Genomic DNA, 22,383 nt, shown 5'->3' on the forward strand with positions numbered 1-22,383 from the left:
TTGGTCATGTGCCTTACCATCTTCAACACCTACGCGTTCCAGGCAGGACTCTTCAGAGAGGTCATGTCGAGGTTCAAGACTCCGATAGCGGCGAACCTACTGTACCTGGCGCTGTCCCTAGCGCTTCACGTGTGGTCCATGGCATGTCATAATTATCCGCTCTCCGTTAAAATAAGAAAATTGCAAGAGAAAGGAGCAACATCTTACAAGCTTCTTTATTATTATTATTTTTTTTTTCAGGAAACAGCGGAAGATGAGTCATCAGTACAGCGACAACTGTCACGGCAAAGCACCGCCGTCGATGTCACGTTGTATACTCTTCAGAGATTTGGTAATTTATTGCGTTCGGAAAATATTGGGATTGACGTGCTAACCTTATTCGTGCGTGGAAATTTCAGCGTCATGACTTGGCGCAACCACTTTAAGAGACGTTGGCGCAACGATCGAGTTAGTTGCGCCTAGTCTTGGAGCAACCCCTCACGACGATAACTATGCGAATAAAATTGCCGCGCGGTGCGAACGTTTAGGTGCTTTTGACATAAAATACCAGTACACGCGCCCGCCAAAACTTGATTGGAATTCACACTGTTTTCACAGCTAATTGCATTTCATTTAAATAATAATGCGTATTTTTGTAATCCAGTCCTAATTTTTTTTTTTCCAGTGGGTGTGTGGCACTACTACTTCTACAAGAAGACCGCTTTACGCATGGCTGACGACCGTCTGTACAGGCCAAGCGAGAAGCGCTCTTCGAAAGAAGCTCCGAGCACATTACAGCCGACATGATGCCTCCAAACGTCGTCGTCGATATCACCAGATTGGACTGCACTGATCCTGCAGTTCACTACTGTGGCTTTTCCGGTGATGTTGAATCACTAACTGTGGAACCATTGGCTGCATACACTCAACGCAGAGGACAATCGCACAATAGGCGACCTGGAGTGTTCATTGCAGTTACAGTTCTCCCTAAGAAGTACACGGCACACAGTTCAAATAGTGACTGCAAAGCTGTGTCAGCGAATTCATGCTGGCAAACCTCTCTGCTTTCTCTGTAATAAAGAGTCTCTCTCTCTCTTTGTGAAGTAGCTTGTGATTTCTTGGCAGCAGTCTTTACACAGTAGCTCTATGGCATTCCACGTGGCAGATGTTGAAGCACAACAGATACCTTCTCAGTTTGTCACACACAGTTACATCTGTGCAGGCGTATGAAGTGCCTCTGTAATACTTGTACCATACGTACACGAAAAATGACATTAAGTGTTTAAGGCCTTATAATACCGTATGACATCATTTGGGTGGGCCGTGCTACACAAGAAAATGCAAAGGCATTAAATGTGTTAGGCATGATGGGAATAATGACCCAAAAGAGAAATGCACTCATATTTTAGATGTTTTTAACGTAGAGAAAAAAGTCTTACAAAGGTTTTTCGTGAAAGAAAACGTTATGGGAAATAGTGTTTTCTAAAAAAATGGTGTGAGCTGTTCCTAAAAGTAGCTTCAGCAGCTGCCGTCGCCTACCAGCAGTAGGCGACGGCAAATTCAAAATGACTAGCAACACAATGTTTTGCCTTTTGCCTCTATTTAGTGAACTTCATCTTCTTCAGAACTTTACTACAAAGAGTGCACAAAAAATAATCTTATTTGGAAGTTCAAATACGTTTCCGCATCAACAGTCTGGTGCCGAGAGTTTCGTTGGTTCCATTTGGTGCTGATCGCGTTCGACAGTAGGCAGATTTAAGGCTTTCGTGAAGGCAACAAGTTGCGCAGAACTCCTTAAAAATTAAGTTAAACCAAAGCTGTCATTAGACCGAGTGGCATTAGATTTTTTGCGTGTAGCAGCGAATTAATGGCAGCAAAACAAGGCATTAAGTACTTACTGCCATTTTTCATGTACATGCGGCATCGGTATTAGAGGGGTAGTGTCAAGCTCGTGTCTTGCAGTTTTTGTACCAATACTGCCAAATATTGGTACAAAAAATGTGGTTCACCTAGCAGCAAAGAAAAATACTTTGGACAAAAAGTACTTCGATTTGGTTCTACTACTCAGCCTTCTTCTTGAAGTTTATCTTTAAACCAGCAGATCAGAAAAATGTCCAATCTGGTAGCAATCGATCATTTGAATAACAGAGAAACCGATACATAACAGATACATAAGAAGAGTTTATCGGCCCTCCCTCACTCTCTGAAGTAGGATGACCAACGAAGTTGTGATGTTCTAAAATGATGAAACTATATTCATGCACGACTGCAGTGAGAATGGGTGTACCGGCTGCGTGAAGCCACTAAGGCCAATTGAGCACCCATCGATGGGCCTGGTCCATAGCAGCAACTAAATTGCACCACAGGCATCATGTACACAGCAGTGAACACTCCGAGTGCAGAGTGAAGCCAAAGTTTTTGTTGAGTGATAGCTCGTTTGTTGCGCCAGGCGTGCGGAGTGAACCCACATTTTCTTATACCACAAGCCCTTACTCTTTGCACCTATTCCCCTCTGCACCCCCTCCCCACCCACCCATCCTGCAACAAACAATCATTATACACTACGACTTTTTCTTTGTCTACATCCGGGGTAGCCATGTACAGCTTTTCTCTAAGAAAAGGAATAAACACGTGCTTGGTTCTTTTCTTCAGCCCACATTTTCAGTGGTGTTAACACCCATTGGTGCATGAATGGATACCGACCAAGTGTCGGTGCCTTCGGCATGCAAAATGGAGGACTCCTCTCATCACAAATCGGCGAAAACAAAGCTCTTTTATTAATTCTTATGTCATTGACCTAGAAAAACAAAGGAAGCAAACTTCCAAGGCTGGGGATGTTGGTGCCATAATATGCCTATTCGTCATCTGGAGGGACGCCAAGCTCGGCATCGGTCCATTTGGTTCCGTCCGGCCGAAGGAAGTGGCCCTGCAACGACATACATAGCGAATGAATGACGAGCGGTCAAATAAAAATTAGGCCACCTTCGCAATTAAGATGGGAAGACTGGGGAAACAGCGGAGCTAGTGGTCTTCACTAGCTTTAAAGGGACCCTGCAACAATATCTGAGTAGTGCAAGTAAACCTGCACGACGTTTAGATTACACTGCCAGGAATACCTGAGCCAAATAGTACACGTGCACGTGAAGCGGTGAGCACACAAATCACTGTGAAAGATGCGGGAAAAGCCAACCGCGCTCTCTTCAATTTTCCTGATTATGCACCCCTGGCATGGCCTAAATGACATCATCAAGGCCATGGCTCTCCTATTGGCTGTCACTGGTCAACTTCGCGGCTTATTTGTCGCATTTCCTGTGACGATCCGCCGTCGTCGGCGCTGTGTACCAACCTCTTCTATGCCTGAACCTGTACGCACAGTTTTGCCGTTTCGTGTTTTGAGTGCGAGTGGAGTTTGAGTGACAAACTCAATACTTCCCTTCCAACGAGACCACTCGACAACAAACGTTTATTGCTTCAAAAATGCCCTACCAGCCTGAGTGCTTGCTTGCGAGCAGGCCGCTATGCCTGCTTTTGCTTTTTTGTGGCACCAGACCGGAAATAGACCCCTCCACGTTGCAAAGAAAGAAGAAAACTCCCCGGCACGTGATATGTCAAAGGCTGCCGAAGAGAACGCCGCGAGCCACCCTCCCTCTCCGGGAGAGGGCGCACAGCTTTCGTCGCGTCGTCCGTGGTCGAGTTGAGGGGGAACAATTATGCGCGATTTCTCATTGCACATAGTTCCGGTGATAGTGAACAGATTTTCATAATTCTTGCGGGAGCAGATTGCTGGGACAATAGACTTTACCCCAAAACACACTCCGAGTAGTCGATGGTAAGTGCTGCGGGTAAGTCCCTAGCTTTAAATTGGCTTTTCTTAGGTCTGCCCATCTTATCGGTAGATTGGACACTGACGGCGCCGAGCATACGCCGTCTCTCTCAACTAGGAGAACGTCAGAGCTTGCATCATCACTAGGCGCAGCCAATTCTGGATGCGCGCCTCCCCACCTGAACATCTGTCCACTTGAACTCATCATCATCATCATCATCATCTTTATTTCTACGTGCCCACCAACAGCCAATGGCCTTAAGCGGTGGTGCACAGGATGAAATATACAATATTTAAAGCAAACACAAACAATTTAAATATTTAGCCTGAAACGAGGAAAAATAAATAGAAGGAGGAAGAAAGAAAAATACGATCAGTGCACTTCAGTCAAAGCAAGCTTAAACAAATGCAAATTGTTGTTAAAAATATCAAGGTGACTTGCCTTTTCATTGTACAGTCTAAGCAATCTTTGCATAGGAGAACAAGTAGAACTGATTCGAAATAAAAGAAATTCACGAAAAGACTTACAGGGAACTCTAATCTCAATTGATGACACAATCTTCACAATCAATGATGCTGTGTAAAGACTTAAACAAAAAAAGCAAATCCGCGTGAAGCCTCTTTTTAGACAATGTGGCCAATTGCAATTTCTCCAACATGTTTTCATACTGATAGTAAACTCGGCGATCGAAATGCCTGTCGTAAACAATTCTAATAAAACGTCTTTGTACATTTTCAGCCAAAGTCCAAAGCTAACACCTGTGCTACGAACCAAAGGAACTGCTGAGTGCGCCAAATGCGATGACAGCGCAATCAGATAGACGCCATTTTTCATAACACGAGGGACCCAGGTTCAATTGCAACCACGGGAAGCATTTTTTTTCTCTTGAGGCACGCACTCCCCACACCTGCTTGTCGGCTCTTTGCCTCCTCGCCACTTTCGCTCACACTTCTTGGCTTAGCATCTTCCTCCACTGCGCTTTGTTGAAGCGAGCAGCTTTGAGCGACGCCAGGCGGGGATGAAACTCAAGCTTAAACAGCTTTATTGTTAATAGAGAAACTTCAACAGGCCAAGTACACAGCACCTGCCGATTCCACGACCACTGAGGGTTCTTGTGCGTGCACTAATAAGTGAGAATTATTTTAAAAAGTGCAAATTCTGGTGGTTTTACACGCCAAAGCCACACGCTGGGCTATGAGGTACGCTGTAATGGAGGGCTCCGCAGAAATTTTGACTACCTGGGAATCTTTAATGCACGCCAAAATATCAAACGCGCGGGCGTTTTCACTTTTCACAACCATCTGGAAAGCAGCCACCGTGGCCAGGAATCGAACCCACGTCCTTGGGCTCAGCTGTGCAACAACTTAGCCACTCAGCCATTGTGGCAGGTTACCGATTACCCGAAAGAAAAAAGTCTATTGCCAAAAGTTCGTAGCTGGTGAACTTTAGACATTTCGTCATTAAAACCACGTAAATGTAGACAACTGTAAAAAAAAACACGAAAACAAAATCAAACCAAATGAAATGAAGACCTACTCAATTTTGCTATGGATAGCCAAAACCGGCAACCACCGTTGGTCGCAAAAAAGTAAAAAATTTTTACAACTGAAAGTACCAAGAATGCAAAGGTCTACACAAATCAAAGGCGTCACACAATTAACTTAAAGAAGAGCTTAAATTGAAGCCATGAAATCACAAAAGTCCATATAGCCTAGTGCCTCCACATAAACCAAATAAGAAGAAAACGACCTTGCTTCGGTTGACATGTTATTTCAAAGCCACCAAGAAAACATAAGCTTAGTGGAAAGGAGAAAGGGCAAGAATGCTTCTGCACTTGCAGACAATTCTTAGAATTTTTGTAGCTTTCTTTACCTTGCTAGAGTATATACATATAAGTGAAAAACTAGTTTATGACATCGTATTCGGGAGCACCAACCTTGGACTTTTCTTTTCATGAAGTAACCACAAAGAAGTCAAAACTACGACTCAAGTCAACAGCCATTTGACATTGCTGCAGAGTATCGGACATTTTAAGGCCCGACTCTAAAACTGCTCAAAAGGAAAAAGCTGCAGGCATTTGACCCAACTTATCGTGTTGTACAATGCAAGAGGTGGCCAGATATCAGGTAGCACCCACAGAACAGTGCCAGAACAACGGGTTGTTCCCGAGTCTCTCAAGCCCCTCTGAGCGTTGTGTCACCTTTTAGGAGTGTAAAAGCAACATGACATGGGAACGGCGCCTACTCACAGTGACGTGTTCGTACTCGGTCATCATGTGGTAGAAGAACCACCACCACGCCAGGGTCATGATGCCCACGGCCATCTTGGTGTCCCGGGGGTCCACTTCGGGCACCGACCGGTAGATCCAGTCACCACCACTGCGGGGAGACGGGTTACGTTCATCATAATCACCATCATCAGCAACAACAACAACAGCCTATTTAAAGGGCCACAAAGCCAAGACACAACTCTGGTTCGTTAAAAAGACTACGTTGTCCCGACAACAGTGAAACCATTCTTATCGCAAACTTCGAGCAAATAATGGCGATCTTAGGGAAGGAAGGCAAAGTAGTGGTAACTGCCCAGCAACTTTCTGGCAGGGTCTCTACGATGTTACAGATTCGTGTTTGTGCAATCAGTGAATGCCATTGTCAAGAAACATTACTGGACGACTGTTGTGGAGCCGGTAGTTTCGGTTGGTCGTGTCGCTTGCACGATACCTTGCAGTTGTGGCCTCTGTTGTGCCACTGCAGCCCCTACTGCGACACTGTTGACGTCGAATATTTCTGGAATTTTTTTCACTAAGAAAAAACCGTATTTTGTGGCTGGAATAGAGCTGAATTAGTTAGCAAGAATTAGTTTATTTCAAAGTGAACAAATTTGTATTTCGTCTTTGTAACCTGAGAACATCAGCATACGCAGGGTGCTACAATAATATATGAGCATTTTTAAACTACCTTAATTTACAACACAATGAACATCAGCATACACAGGGTGCTACAATAATACATGAGCATTTTTAAACTACCTTAATTTACAACACAATGACCCTTTTGCAGTGAAATACTACACGAAGTTCTAAATTTATGGCCTAATTTAATTAAAAATAACACCCCGGACGCCAGCACACCAGTTTTCCAGCAATCGATCAAAAACCAGTGTCTGCCACTGGCACAGAAGCTGACCGGAAAAATATTTTCACTCACGCCTTTCAGGCTGGCTCAGTGCTGTCGACGTTCCAAACGTTAGTACAAATGATGCTCCTTTCATTCCCTGCGTAAAGCTACTTAAGTATATTTTAAGCCCGGTGCATTGTCTTATTTGCATCGATATTGCTGCCACAAACTAGCAACATAAAAAAAAACATTACAAAATCAATACGCAAACTGCGGTTTTGGTCCCATAATACTCATTTGCACACTACGCATCTCTGTTAAGCTGCTTTCTTGTTTTAGCTTGCATTAAAGCACATAAGTATTTTTTTCACCAGTCAGCAACACACTGCAGAAAGCGTTGCAAACCAGAGCCACTAAATTTGAAAACTAGTTTCGTTGCTGCCGCAATCTTTTTGCGTTCATGTTCGGATCTAATCATATCGATCTGCAGCTCAGATAACCGCTACCTATTCTGTAATATCAGTAGCTCTAAAGTAGAGTTAATTACAAAAGTTAAAAGCGCCAAACGAGATTATTTTTACAAGCAACCAGGCATGTGTCCGTGTTGCAAGAACCGACTAGAGGTTATGAAGTACAGGAAATTACAAGGCGTGAGGAAGCGACAACTTACCCTCCACTGTGCCTTACGCTTGCCCGGGTGACTGGGACGATGGCTCTGCGAGCTTTGACGGCTGTTCTAACTAAACCGCCGAACATTTTGGCAAAATCGGAAAATTTGACCTTCTCTAACCACACAGCAGCAGCCGCCGCAGCCGAGCCGTGGCCCTTCCGCAACTGCAAGGCTTGGCCGCGTCTATCTACTTCTCAACGTTACGCTACAAATTACCACAATTTTTACAACTACAAATAAAATTTACTTTGCAACTTTAATAATTTAACGATTGTTTGTTGTTTAACTTATTTATAAAATTATTAAAATTTTGAACCTGCTTGCAGCGCCAATAGTAGAGTTTGACATGTTTTATTGTCTTTTTCTTTTTCTGCTCTCTTTCACTCAATGAGCGTTTTTTGAATCTCTCAACGGCTGGCGTGGTGCGTTGTTGGTGTCCTGTGACTGTTTTTAAGTGACACCGCTTCGAGGTTGTTCCTCGTGCAATGCAATGGAGATTTCTGACGTCGTCAAGTCGTTCGTGCAATCTTGCAACGTCCAGCCATCGCACGACGAGTCGACGGTTTCGTGCGGCGGCGCCCAGCGGCAACTAGACGTGAGTGCTTCGGCGTTGCTTTTGTTGTCGGCGTCGTGCCTTCGAATATCGTCCACTTTTCAGTGTCAATGCCCTGTATTTCGCCGTTAACCTCGCGTAATCGCGACATTATCCTGAGCGCAATGCTCGCAGCATTGACAGTTGACATTAGAGCCACTAATAAGCTACTCTGTGACACTAGTTGACATGTCTACCGACTGGCGAACAGATGCTCAAAAATGCCACGAAATTTATCTTTCTAATTTATCTAAAAAAGTCATGCGCTGAGTCTCAATCAGTTCCAAAACACAGCTTGCAGCTCCATCATTTAGTCGTGGCAGTTTTACGTTTGGGCAAGCGTCTAGTAAGCGTCGCCGAATCTCTCCTATTTCGTCAACGGAATGTAACGCCTCTTCACAAAGGTAAAGGGACCATATTCCTCGGACCGCAAAGCGGGACGGGAGCTAGGGGAGGGGAGGTGTGAGAATAGGTTGAAGGGAGACTAAGGCTCAGTGAAATTTTGTTTTAACTGGAAGATAATACGTTTCGTAGTTCTCTCGGTCTTTCTTCGACGAGCAATGATGCGTTATTTGCTGAATAAGAAAGTGCTGAAGCATGCCTACCCAGCGTAACGTGTTGTTGGTACACTGCAACAAAGCATCTCAGACATTCGGGCTAAGCAAGGAACACACAACCCTTGCTTGCTTAGTTCCATCGTGTGCACTCTTTTCTTGAAGTTCCTCAAGCGGTTTCTTTCGGCCCTTTCATTCCTCCACGTTTTCATTAGTGACACTGAGCTTGATACCTGTTTTCCACATTTCCGGCTGAAAGCGGGACAAAACACCGTCCCACAAGCAGGCTGTGGGACAGCGGGACCACAGCCGCAAAACCGGGACGTCTGGTCACTTTACACAAAGGCCAACTGCAATCAAAATTTTAACCTCCTGAAAACGTTCTTTTTTTTTTTTTTTATCTCCCAGGAAGTTTCAACGGCAACTGTTGAGTATAAGATATTTTTAAAGCGTTGTTAATCTTTGCATGCACCAGAAAGCTCAGAACGGATACCCTTTCGACAATGGCATCAGCGTGACGGTAAGTGCCTTGGCATGCGTCTCGCCCCAAACTGTTGACACGAAGGCTCCTGTGGTGTAGCCAAAGCGCTGGCTGCTGTTGGCGCACTCTGCTTCATCTTGTGTACCACGTCTGACGTCATGCTGCCCTGGCGCTTGCGACCACAGTCGGTCGCGTATTTCCAAACGCTTCGCTGCACGGAGCACCCACGTGACATGTCTGTAGGCGCGATGCAGAATGGTAATTAAACGTCATTGGCTGCTCCCCAAACCTAAAGCGACCTAAAACATACCAAATCACCATTATTAACAAAAAAAAACGCGTAGATTCGATTTTTAAAAATTAAAGTCACAAAAAACTAAGCTATGATAAAAAAAAAACTAAGAGATAAACGTTCTGGGACTCGAACCCAAGCAGTCAGCGCCAGTATTCGGTACTCTTCACAGAGGCCACAGAGCCCAAACGGTGGGCGCGTTTTAGCAGACGCTGAAAAGAATAGCGCGCGCATTGACATCACACGCGTCACATGGGTGCTCTGTGCAGCGAAGCGTTTGGAAACACGCCAGCCGGTCTCAACGTGCAAGTGAAGACCGGGGCAAGGTGCAACGAGAACAGTGCTGTCTGGTCATGGTGGATACCTCAGTGTTTGTTTTGTCAAAACCAACACTAACACGAATAAACGAGGCTGTGAATAATTACCCTGCATTCAACCATCTAGTACCATTCTATGATTTCTGGGCTCGTAGCCACCCATAGCCGTGAAAAAGAAGTAACACAAATTTTGTTAAAAAGGGCTGTGATTTGGGTGAGTTGGTGAACGTTCATCATTGAAAATCAGCGCAGAAAAAACACAGCACAAAAAAGGAACGAGAAGTAGACAGGACAGTGCAGTGCTGTCCTGTCTACTTCTCGTTCCTTTTTTGTGCAGGGTTTTTTCCGCGCTGATTTTCAATGATGAACAAATTTTGTGTCCGTGCAAAAAAACTGGCATTGCCTTTAACCAGCATAGAAAATAGCTGCATTACCACCATGATACAAAGCACAGTGTCAGTGGTAAAACATGAATGGAAAAGGTGTACACCACCTACCAAGATCGTGGATTCCTTGGAAGCTGTGCCGTGAAGTGTCGCGAGTCTGCCCGTTGAAGTATTATGTTCCGAAATATGAACAAACGTAGGCAAAGAAGGAAACGCAAACATGTAGCAGTCAAGGAGTCTTTAATAAGTACCGCCAGGCTTGAAAGCACACGAGTAGGGTCAGGCACTTCGAGGAATATTTTATTTTGCGACCTCAAGGTACATTCAAAGGTGCACACTATTCACCTTTTCTGCCACATACGTGGCCAAAGAAAGTGAAGCTGACAACCCAGTGTAACAGCGAGTACATGGCAACTGCCTTATTCTTGCTCCATGCCCAACAGGCCCTGCTCCCCCCGTACACTGTTCTGTACACAGCAGTTCGTGGTACTGCCCTTTTCCTTTTAAGGGCAGAGCACTTTAGGGGCTCACTTTGTCACCGTTGCTCGCTCGCTGGGCCCAAGTAGAGCCACGTGGCGTTCCGTCAAAGTAGCTGTTGTAATGGCGTCCCACAGAGGCTCCTAAAGCCAAGCGGTTTATATAGTCATAAACGTTCGAACCTCGTGGACCGCTGGCGCTTGTCATACATCTCCCCGTTGTTTAGCGCAAAGAAAACTGCAGGTACATTTGAGGCGAAGTATACGTAATGAACTAGCAGCGCCCGCGTTCATTTAGTTAGGAACGCTCGTTGGGTTGGTTTTTACGATAGTAAGCGAAAAAGTGGCAGTGCAACGCCGGCACGTGCGGGAGGAACAGTGAGCACTAAATGAACAGAACTCCCGCTGTTGCAGTTTCAGGCAGGGGGCACGCGAGCACTGCGAAAGTGGGAAATTCGAAATGCGTTGGGTGGTAGCAGTGAGCGGATAACGGCTCTACAGCTCATCATGGCGAATCACTGCTCTGCACTTCCGACGGCTTTCACATTGAGTAGAACGGCTTTTATTTTTCCGTGTTCCCCTCTCCCCAAAAAATAACAAAGTTGGGAACAACACTTTTTTTTTAATTGCGAAAGTTTCCTGTGCAGCATAAAACGGTGCAGGCGAGTGTGTTTAAATGTACGTAAACAGGGAGTTTTCACTAAGAAAGTCTATAAGGCTCCGGTGATACGGCCTAAAGAGCCAGCGTCTGTAGTCGGAAGGCCGGCCTGGGTTGAGTCCCACACTATGTAGTACTTGCTGTTGGGAACGTTGGAGGCCACGGCAAGTCCACAGAAGATGGGGAATGTCTGCGGTCGATGTCGACGTGTTGCAAAATGGACATGTCCGGCCAAACGGAGCCCGTCGATCCGGGGGCCAGGTGTGGGTGACAGCTGGTGTAAGAGCAGCCCTGACGCGAATCCTTCGTGGCCCACCAGGGAGGTTTGATACACACGGTGGAATAGGTGCGTGTGTGGAGCGTGTGGAACAACACTTGCTCGAGTAAAGCGATGGCAGGTTGAAAGCCAATGAAAATAAATAAGTGAGGGCAGTGACCCAAAATGTAGTTTCTAGATCAAACCTTTTACACTTCTGTACGTGGCAGTTGGTGCCACTGCCCTCACAATTGTCGCACTTTCTTTGCCCAGGTCCTCAATGGCTTGGTGGGGTCGCGAGACCTCAGCTTCTTCACTGGCCTCAGCCGGCCCGCCCACGAGTGCGTCACGTGCTGCGTCGCCATCCTGTTCGACATGCAGCCAAACTTGCCGCTGGCCGGCAAAGTTCTCACCTTTCTGCAGCACTTGGCGAAGGAACCGCGTCTGTTGCACTGGCTGCGCGAGGAATTCGAACTGCACTCTGCGCTCGTGGAGTTGCTCCAGAATCGGCTTGTCGAGGACAACACGCCGGTTCAACTTCAGGTGGGTCAATGCGGGAGCGTCGCCTTCCTCCACTTCATGAGGGAGGAAAGTCGTGGTTCGTAAATTGTGGCTTCTGAAGAAACATCTCCACTAACGTGAAACCTGGGGTGGGGCAAAGCATGCAGTGTATGAATGTATTCTTGGCACCTTGGCGTTTTCGCCAACGGAGATGAAACCGTTGGAGTGGGTAGAGGTATACAGCTGTGCTGTAAAAGTCTCTTCTCTTTGAAGTATGCAGCTCTCTAGTGAGAGGCCTAAACGAGTGCGCGTTACGAAGCGTTCCAGCACGAGGCAGAAACCAGTGTCCCACTGTTTTTTTATTATCGTTTTTTTAGTATACCTTTCGAAGTTGAACCACAGCGCAAACGACGAGACAAAGGACGATAGCAAGAGGACACACAAGCGCTGACCTGGTTCCATGTCTGAAGGAAGGTGCAACGCCTCCAAAAGAGCACTTCCATCTCGTCACCCTCATCGCTATCGCCAGTTGCCGCGCACGCACCTACTCCTTCTGTTTGCACCACCATCAGCTTCCGCAAGAGGTTCAAGCGCTCTTTTGGAGGCGTTGCACCTTCCTTCGGACATGGAAGCAGGTCAGCGCTTCGTGTGTCCTCTTGCTATCGTCCTTTGTCTCGTCGTTTGCGCTGTGGTTCAACATGCATCACCAACTCGCCCAAGTTTTCACGTTGCTCAGCCTTTCGAAGTGCTCTATCGTGAGGCATAAACGAGTGTCGGAGTGTTTTAGTATCGTGACTACATGAGACAAACGATGACGACGGCAGGAGACGCCAACAGCCCCAGCCCCTCAGGGGCTTTGCCCCTAAAAAAATTCGAGCCATCCCTCTCTGGGGAGGTGGATGACTAGTGAAGCTTTCTAACAGAATTCATGCGATAGGTACGGGCAAATTTGATTCCTCTTAAGCGTTGACAGCAGTCATCCCTGAGAGTTTTCCGTTTCACAGTATACATACAAGGAACCAGAGCCGTGGATTTTGCTGTGGTTATATGCGGTTAAAGGCACATTCCCACTTGTGATTCGGCACATCGTGCGACGTCGTAAAAAGGTGAGCTGGCCGTCACTTTTCGTTGCTTTGCGACAGCGGATCCAATCACTCTCGGACCGAATTCCCGCGTGGCGCGATACCATCACAAAACCGGATAGCCAATCATGGCCCTGGAGTGTGCTGACGTAGCTGCTGGAAGCTAAATGTTTGTTTACATCCAGCGCTCCAAAAAGTGGCAAGCAATTTTTGTCAGTGGCTTCAGCGTACGCGTGTACAAATGAACGGAGAGAGTGGGGCTCTTCAGTGGGGAGAAACGTGTTTGAATTGTAAATGCAAGTAATCTTTGTATTATCCAGATGGATAGTGGAGTGGTAGGCAGACCTGCGGCCTTTTCATACGTCTATTGACAAGTAGTAAGAACTGTGGAGTTCGAAGGCGTCAGAACTTCTGCATCTGTGCTCCTGCAATAATATGTTGAAAAGAGCCTGCTTGAGTTTGTTGTTTTTTGGCTCCTCCCACAACCCACAATGCTTTCGGCACTGTTCCAGGAGCATGTGGTCTACAGTGATTTCTACCTGTTTTTGTCGCACTAGTGTAGCATAACAACGTGTGGGTTCGAGCTAGTTGGTAATCCATAGTGCAAATTTAAAGTGCAAAAAATTAGACAGAAGACGAACGAGACAAGGACAAGCGCTACTTCCAACTGAAAATTTTATTTACAAAAGCAGCATATGTATACATACTCTAGTTTAGAACAATGCACACATGATCTGTTTTTTTTTTGTATTTTTTTCACCATTTCGTATATATATGTTGTTTTTGTGAATAAAATTTTCAGTTGGAAGTAGCGCTTGTCCTTGTCTCGTTCGTCTTCTGTCTAATTTTTTGCGCTTTAAATTTGCACTATAGTGTAGCATATTTTTGTTTGGGTGCAAATGGTAAAAGCAGCTAGATGTCGTACAAGTCGGGTAACAGCTCCGCTAAATGCAGTCGCATTGCTATATGTAGCAAGTGCGAACGCCGCCGCGTGACGTGCCCGAATTACCGGTGGGAATGTGCCTTATAGGAGCCATGGAGGCAAAGCACAAGTTTGGTTCATTCGATAGATCGCCTCGGTAGAGCCATATTGACACCACTTCTACCGCTCACTTTGCTCAAATAGGCTACATAATTAGGAAAAAAGGATATGGCTATGTGACCCACTAGCTCATTTCCCACAACAGAACCTATGATGTCATATGCCCGGCTGTGCGATTGGCTTGGGCCGGCAAAAGCAAACGCAAATTAGGCACGGCTTATGAGCTTGCCGAACAAGCTATTTGCACGTAAATTTAGGGCATACTCTTTTTATAGCAGTAAGAATGGTGGGGTAAGCAAAGGAAGTTGTGAAAGTACACGTAAACACCAATTAAACAGGTGCCTGTGAGATAGGAGCAGCCCTGGTCAGCAGGCTATATTTAGTTTTAAAGGAGCCATGAAGACAAAATACAAGTTGGGTTTATTAGAAAGACTTCTTAGTCCCGATAACAATGATACCAATATCATCGCAATCTTCGAACAAATAACGGAGATATGAAAGAAAACGTGTGAAGCAGTCGCGACCCCCTAGCCAATTTCCCGCAACTTTTCTATGACTTCACGGAACCTTGTTTGCGCGATTGGCGGCCGCCCAACTGACCTGTCGCGACGACACATGACTGGACGTCTGTAATGGGGCCTCTGGTTCCATTTGACCGCATCACTTGAATGCTAATGCGCAGTGGACGCACTGAAAATTATGTTTTATTGTTGGCCCGTATGACGTCACTCTTGCACTGTGGCGCAAAATTTGAAATTTATTAAATAATTCTTGCTTTTTTTTTGTCGTTGAAAAACACCTTTTGTGGCTGTAATGGAGCTGAGTGAGATACTGAATCCTAGTTCTTTCAAATTAAACGAAGTTGTATTTTCTCTTCATGGCTCCTTTAAGGCTTTGCTGTTAATACGTCATTGTTGACGTCACGAAAACACGATTTAGCGGGAGCATGGAAATTTTTACTTAAAATATTTCCTTTCTCTGTGAATAAAGCATCATTTGCTGCCGAACGAGCACTTATGGCCATATAAAACACTTAGTCTTTCGAATAAAACAAACTTGTATTTTGTCTGCATGGCCCTGTCAAAGAAAGTTTGTTGAGCAACAGCACGGTTTTTGCACCAAGAGCACACAATGAACACGCAGAGAACTGGTATGCAGCCAAAGCCGCGTGAGGCGCTGGCTTTACCTTGGCTGACCTTGAAAGTCAGGCTGACGCTTTTCTGGGTTCAACCTGGAGTGATAACCTTGGATTTACCAAAATTTTCCAAGCTCACAAGTGGTAGGTTTAAGATAGTGGGTAAGCATCCTTTTTCAAGGACTTATCCTTGTACGCACACCACCACATATGTTTGCCTCAAATGATCTAAGCTTTAAAGGCTTCTGCTAATGTTCGAGCAATACTTGGTTGCAAAATTGCGCTCCATTTCTCGCAGTTTTGGTTGTTGTTGTTTGTTTTCTTGTGATTTTTAAAAAGCACCATTCGTTGTGAGCTTAAGCAACCCTTGTATGTGCCTGAATCCTTGCCGTCAAAGTTGTATGATGAACGTATTCCTCTTGTTGTTTCTTTTTTTTGTGTGTGTGTCTGTGTTCAAAACTGCAGATAATCGAGCTCCTTCGAGACGTGTGCTACAGGTACCAGGTCACAATGACAGAGTCCAAGATTGGCTACCTCAGTGACTTCCTCTTCAAGCACGTGTGAGTTCATTTTCGTGTTATATACGTGCCACACGTGCACGAAAAACGACTAAGTGTTTAAACCCTTGAGATACCGAATTACATTATTTGGGCGGGGCGGGCTGCACGCGAAAACGCGAAGGCATTGAATGTGTTAGGCATGATGGTGATGATGACCAAAAAGAGAATGCGCTCATATTTTAGAAGTTTTTTACGTAGAGAAAAAGTTCATACTTAATCACAGCGCGAAAGACGGGACAGACGGAAGAATAACCACGGGACAGGCGCTGACTCTGACTGAATTTATTGAAAACCCGCCACAAACATTTGCTGATCCCTTAGACCATCACACAGTAACTTGATATCACGCCACAGCACACGCAGAAATGCTAAAAACGCATTCCAACAAAAAGAAATCTTAACACTAGCCAGAATTGTGAGCGGCAGTGCTGCGGCTCACAATTTAAAAATTGCGCGCTTTCGGTGCGCCGCCTGCTGAACACAAAACAAACCTTGTGGCATAAAGGCATTGCGGCCTGCGAACAAAGCGCAAAACGCACTCCACACTCCTTCCCTGCTCTTTGCCGTTCCGGCTGGTTTTGGCGGCGTGCGAACAAAGCACAAAACGTACTCCGCACTCCCCTGCTCTTGCTGTTCCGTGACTTCGCCATGGCGATCCGTGGTATTGTTGTTCAGCTGTGTTCCGACCTTTTTTTTTCTTTGTGTGTGCTCCTGGTGCGAGCCGTACGATGGGCCAGTACATGAGCTGCACAGACAGTTTTAAACTGAAGGTGGTGGAGCTAAGGTCCCTGGACCTTAGGTGGAGCATGCGCTGATGCACATGGGAGCAAGCACTGTGCATCATGATGTGCATCATGATGTGCATCATGATGTGCTTGATGCACAGCATGCCTTGATGCTCATGGCTGGGCGTCATTTCAGTGTTGACCCACTGCGTGTACGCGAAAACAAGGTTTTTGGTCGGTGAACAAGGATCGTCGTGTGTTTCGTGGGCCCAAAAAAGGGAAGTTTCCGGGTGTGAGAAAAGAAGTTTTGGAGTGCCATGACGGCACGGAAGACGGTGCGCTCTGGGCCGACTGTGAAGCCGCAAGCGACTTCAGTGAGGCGGACAGCTCCACGGCGAGTAGGGGGCCACTGGCATGGTCAGAATAAAAAAGAAATTCCATTCCATAATCACCCAGGTGTTTTTACGGTAATGGTAAGGCTCTGACGCACTTCTCTTAGCAACTTTATTGTGTGGAATTTCAACTTTTAAAAAATCTGTTGCAATTTTTTTCCGCATAATGAACCCTCCCCCCCCCCAAATTCATGCCGAATTTTCTGGCAAAAAAGTGGGTTCATTACGTGAGTAAATACGGTATCTCTCGGTGTAACTGCTTCGGGTGCTCAATAACAATATTGGTTTCCTCAAACACTGGGTGGCAGCCACACGTGTTGCAGTGTGAGGGCAAATGCGGTTGCGGGCGTTTGTCGAAGGAGAGCACATGCTCTCGTAATCTAACGTTCGCACACCTGCCAGTCTGCCCTATGTATGATGCACAACAACACAAAAGAGGGACGTGGAACACGGCGCCGGTTTGGCAGTTCACATATCTGTGCTCATGCTTTTTTACCACAATGTCCTGAGCCATAATTTAGGAGGGGTTTCTCAGAGTGAGGCAAGTACATCCAACAGACATGGCCTACCTCAAATCCTAAATGGAGGTCCACAAACTGCAGTTTTGGTTTTTTGGAAGCTCGACAGTAAACTTCAAACCGAAACCACTTTCACGGAACCCTTTCAGAAGATCAATGGCTATGTGTGGTAATTCATCAGGGTTCACAAAGGCAAGGTAATAATCCACATATCTAAGAATGTTACTTGCCAGACCACACAGGCTTCGCTCAATGGCACGGTCAACCCTGCTGAGAAAAATATCGCTGAGTACTGGGGCAAGACATGATCCAATACAAACACCGGATCTTTGCACAAACAGCGGCCCTCCCCAGTCTACAAAGGTGGGCTGGCGGTAAAAAGTAAGAAGTTCCAAAAAGCACTCTACAGAAATGCCACAGCGGGTCATGAAGACCTGTTTATCATTATCTTTGACGATGCACATCTTCACGCTTTTCATTGGCTCAACATGGGGCAGGGAATTAAAAAGGTCTTCTACGTCAACACTGAGCGCTCGGCAGTCCGTTGGATTGTCTAGCTTCAAGAATTCCACAATTCTGCTTGAATTGGGAACCCGAAAGGGGTCCATAATGGTTAGCCTAGACAGGTTCCTCTGTAGGAACCCCGACACTACCCGCTGCCAAGAACCTCGTTCAGAAACAAGGGCCCTGAAGAGCAGGTCTAGTTTATGAGTTTTTGTGGGGAAGAAGACATCGAGGTGCCCGTTCTTAGTTGACTTAACTCCAGATTCCAATCGTTCAAACTAAGCTCGTTTAGGAGGGCCCACGCCCTGCCCTCTCCTTCACTTTTGACGGTTTGTCTCGCAAGGGCACAAAATTCTTATCCATAGCTTTGGCACTTTTTTCCGCGAACATGCCCTCAGGACACCATCACGCGCAGTCCATTTGATACGAAAAAATCAACAGCAGGCCTAATGTCCCCTTGCACCCTAGGCCTACCTACACTCCGAGCAATGTGTCCACGCAGTCCGAGACGCCTGCTAGGGGTGTTACGAATGGGCCAGCGCCGCAGTACTTCCCCGCATCACTCCTCGGCTGTGCGGCGAAGCCACTCGTGCGCCTTCGAAAACAGACGCAATCATGTCGGCAACAAGTTGCGACAAAGCCTCGTCAGACGCTTCGCTCTCTGCGCATTCGGCGGCTGCCTGCGGCGGCTGAACTTTGGCGGCTGCCTGCGTGGCTCGTCTCCACGCTCTTCAAGGACAGAGGCCCCGGTGATCGCAACGGAGTCCTCCTCTCTCCCCTCTCTCGGACTCAACGTGCCCGAGGCTATGAACGGCTTACGAACTCTGGAAAGAGTGTTGTGCGTGTTCCAGCGTGTTGCGTTTGACCGTTATCGCTTTTGGGTATAAATAGAGCTTGCCCAAGCGTTGTAAACCATTCCTGTTAGAGCAGCGAATCGATGTTGTCGCTCTGCTCGAGTCCTGTATTGTAACCTCGCCCGTCGGGGCATTGTTCTTTGGCTTCGGCTCACCTCTCGCTATGAAGTAAACAGTTACGTTAGCCTACGGCTTCTGGACTTCTTCACGGCTGCAACAGCGGCTGGCCGCTCGCATCCCACCGCTGCCACCAAGTTGTTGCGACCGGGCGGGGGCACCCGATAGATGTGCCTATGCGCTTCAAGTTGGCTCCTTTTTTTTTTTTTTTTTTTTTTTTTTTTTTTTTTTTTTTTTTTTTTTTTGTAAGAGCATAAGTTCACTACCTGAGATGCACCTAGTCCGTTGATAGTTAGGAACCCTTGCCAGTGTTTAAAGGGGCCCTAATTAGGCTGCTGAATGTTACGATTTCGCATGCGCAGTCACTGGAGTACTATCCAAGGAACGTCGTCTTGCAAAAATTGTTTAAATGCGTTAAGTATTAGCTGAGTTATCGCTCATTAAAAGGGGCCACCCATAAGGCCTGGGGCTCTCCTCCTCTAGTAGCTCCTCCGAAGCACTGTGGAAGCCACGACGTCATCGCCCCGGCGCGAGACCACCGAGAGAAACAGGGCAATCCATCACCCTCCTTGATTTACGTGCAGTCATTGGCTGCACTAAGCCCTGCACGCGCTTTTTTTTTTTTTTTTTTTTTTTTTTTTAGCACTCAACGCACATGCTCTGCCCACCAGATTCCGGTTGCACAGTGAGCGCTGTCGCTGCGGTTCGCGTTTGCGGCGCCGTACTGGGCAATGTCTTGTGCGTCACAGAGGTGCGTCAGAGCCAGACAGAACTGCGTCAGAGCGCGGCAGTGTGGCGGCATGGTATGGTTGGTGAGCCAGGAGAGAAAGTGAAATCTTTTTTCGTGTTTGTGCGGCCCCTGCTTTACGCAGAGGTGTAATGTTTGGTATACGTTGTCGTGAAGGGGTACTCTAGCGATTGCGTGATTGAAATGGCGACCTTCGGAAGCCTATTTAGGGCCCCTTTAACAACCAAGAGGTGACCATACTGCATGTTTCAGCTAGCCAGGACCTGTCAGTGACTTTTAGCCATGGCCAATGAATTCACAAAACTTCGTTTAATGGGCTGAGTGTGATTGCAGGCAAAAGCGTGCACTTGTAGACAGGCAGCTCATGTGGTGTTGTTCGTTAAGGGTTGGAACTTAAGGGCAAGCATTTTTTGTGTGTAAACTTTCAGTGAATCGGAAGACAGCGAACTCTTTCTGCCCTGTCTGGAGCTTCTCAACTATATCTCCTGGAGCCCTGTGGTACAGCGGTACATGTGCATGATGGTAAGCACTTGCCATTTGTTTGGCTGTTCTTTTTAACTCCACTCCTATTTTTCCACGTTTACATTTCAACATGAGGTATTCAGATTTCGATGTATAGCGGAAAGCTCGGTGGTAATTCTGTATAGGCCTCAAGCTAGGCTCTAGAGTCCTAGAATAAACGAGCGAAACTTCACAAGATTTTTTGGTAATATCAAAAGCACCGAAAAGTTAAAGGTACACTGACGTCAAAATACAAGTTGCTCTAAATCGATAGATTAACTCACTGAGAACACGAAGAAACCACTCTTACATGTAGCTTTTTATTTATTTTTTTTTTTGTTAAGGGTGGACACTATTCTTGAGGACCAAAAATTTGCCAAAAAATCAATTTTCTGTATTAATTTTATTTGCAGTCTATAGGTCATAAAGAATGTACCTGCAAAATATTATGGCTGTACTACCAGTATTTACAAAGCTGTCGCCAATTGAAGTTGGCTTATGGCCATTTTCCCCTGCATTTCCGAACTTCGTGCCTTGTTTTCTCAAAACCAGTTTTTTTCCCCACGAGGTCAACTGTCGGGTACAATATCTTAGGATGTACTGGTCAGATTTGCGTCATTCTTGCTGCATTCGAAAGCTTAAGAACGGAAGAGTGCAACAAAACTACGAAAATGTAGAATTTTTTTATACTGGTATAATTTTTGATGAATTTTGCGTTATGAAAACATTGATAATTGATGACCTGACATTTATGAAGTGTACAGCAATTGCAGAAACAGTGATAAAATTACTGCTGTGGTATAGTTGCACTCCCTGGTCCTTCTAGAGCACAAAGGGACAAAAAGTATTCAAGTATATGATAAGCAGATAATTAAAAATTGCCCGATATGGAATGACATAACATGTTGCCCAACTCTGAACTTAGACTATATAGACGAAAACTGACTGCATATTTGTGCTCAGAATGTCAAAACACACTTAATGTGCGAATTTCAAGGAGATTGGTTTAAAAATAACGAAAATGTCTTCAAGACCAGTGTCCCCCTTAAGTAAGGTAGAAAATAGTGGAAATGTGAAGACCGGTGCGATTGTCACTGGCTATACCGCAGAACTTGCGCAAGTGGATAAATCGTTTGGCGTGTGCTTTTCTGTGCCCCCCCGCACGCAGCCCCGGTTGGGCCAGCTGTGCAAGTCGCTGGTGCCCAAGCTGGTGCATGACAACAGCTGTGTCGTCATGCACACCTTCGCCATCTTCGCCAACCTGTCGCTCGACAAGTTCACCAGCGACAAGGTGGGAAGCGTTCGCGGTCTTTTGTCCTAAGCATGCTGTGATGCTCTCAAACGTTCTTAAACGGATCATTTTTGTGCGTGCATGGCTTTGGCCTGCTCGCAGTGTAGGACTTGTTGTTGGGCGAGTTGGTGCATTTTCTCAGAAGGGGTAAACTGTGCTAAGGAAGACGCTACACAGAGAGAGGTACACAAAGACAGGCGCAGAGGTACACAAAGACAGGCGCAGAGAGAGGTACACAAAGTCTGCGCCTGTCTTTGTGTACCTTTCTCTGTGTAGCGTCTTCCTTAGCGCTGCTCACAGTGATGTGATTGCTGCATCAAAGGGCAAATCTTGCGCCATCTGGAGTAGTCTTTGCCATACCTGCGCCAACCCTTCTCTCCTTGCCATTTGTAAAAGCGAAATGTCCCATTCGAGGATTGCATGAGCCATTTGTGAGTGCCGTTTAACTGGGATATTTTGGTTAATGCTCAGTACGTTGAATTATGGCCGTACTGTTAAAATAGTTTACACCATTTTGAATCGTAGTTAATGTCACTTTTGAGTTTGATTTACCCCCCTGGTTGCGGAGGAGTAACAGTGCTTGCAGGGCTGACAGTGTTATTTATTAAGCAGCAGTTTACATGTGGTGCATTTCTTTATTGGTTTGAGGGCACTATTGTAATACCCCTGTCACACAGCAGATCTAATGACATTTACAGCAAATGTCATTTGCTCTAAATGTCATTAGTTCAGTGCTACACAAGAATACCGAATGACATTTGAGGCGAATGACATTTAGCGGCTAACTGAGGTCCTGGACCTCAGTTAGTGAC

At 46.0% G+C, this 22,383-nt stretch overlaps 2 protein-coding genes across 2 annotated transcripts in view; one reads left to right on the forward strand and one right to left on the reverse strand.

The window, feature by feature from the left end:
• Positions 1-2,733: 2,733 nt before the first annotated feature.
• Positions 2,734-7,785, reverse strand: LOC144143604 (NADH dehydrogenase [ubiquinone] 1 beta subcomplex subunit 2, mitochondrial-like). The gene is made up of 3 exons (XM_077675431.1): positions 7,590-7,785; positions 6,052-6,181; positions 2,734-2,905 (listed from the first exon to the last, which is right to left on the reverse strand). Exons 1-3 carry the CDS (start codon positions 7,673-7,675, stop codon positions 2,834-2,836), a joined length of 288 nt encoding a protein of 95 aa, XP_077531557.1. The 5' UTR covers positions 7,676-7,785; the 3' UTR covers positions 2,734-2,833.
• Positions 7,786-7,880: 95 nt separating this feature from the next.
• LOC144143120 (protein CIP2A homolog) overlaps positions 7,881-22,383 on the forward strand; it is a 38,530-nt gene continuing 24,027 nt past the window's right edge. Inside the window, exons 1-5 of the mRNA XM_077674926.1 lie at positions 7,881-8,184; positions 11,875-12,144; positions 15,827-15,921; positions 20,208-20,301; positions 21,449-21,571. Of these exons, the coding sequence (XP_077531052.1) occupies positions 8,080-8,184; positions 11,875-12,144; positions 15,827-15,921; positions 20,208-20,301; positions 21,449-21,571 (687 nt within the window). The 5' untranslated portion in view covers positions 7,881-8,079. The remainder of the gene's footprint in view (positions 8,185-11,874; positions 12,145-15,826; positions 15,922-20,207; positions 20,302-21,448; positions 21,572-22,383) is intronic.

Source organism: Haemaphysalis longicornis, unplaced genomic scaffold, assembly GCF_048455015.1.
Source record: "Haemaphysalis longicornis isolate Haplotype H1 unplaced genomic scaffold, Haemaphysalis longicornis Haplotype H1 scaffold_6, whole genome shotgun sequence".
NCBI classification, from domain to species: domain Eukaryota; kingdom Metazoa; phylum Arthropoda; class Arachnida; order Ixodida; family Ixodidae; genus Haemaphysalis; species Haemaphysalis longicornis.

Coding starts and splice junctions, on each gene's coding strand:
- LOC144143604 (XM_077675431.1), bottom strand. CDS start 7,675: ATGTTCGGCGGTTTAGTTAGAACAGCCGTCAAAGCTCGCAGAGCCATC. Junction 6,182..7,589: donor AGCGTAAGGCACAGTGGAGG/GTAAGTTGTCGC, acceptor GTCTCCCCGCAG/TGGTGGTGACTGGATCTACC. Junction 2,906..6,051: donor CCGAGTACGAACACGTCACT/GTGAGTAGGCGC, acceptor ATGTCGTTGCAG/GGCCACTTCCTTCGGCCGGA.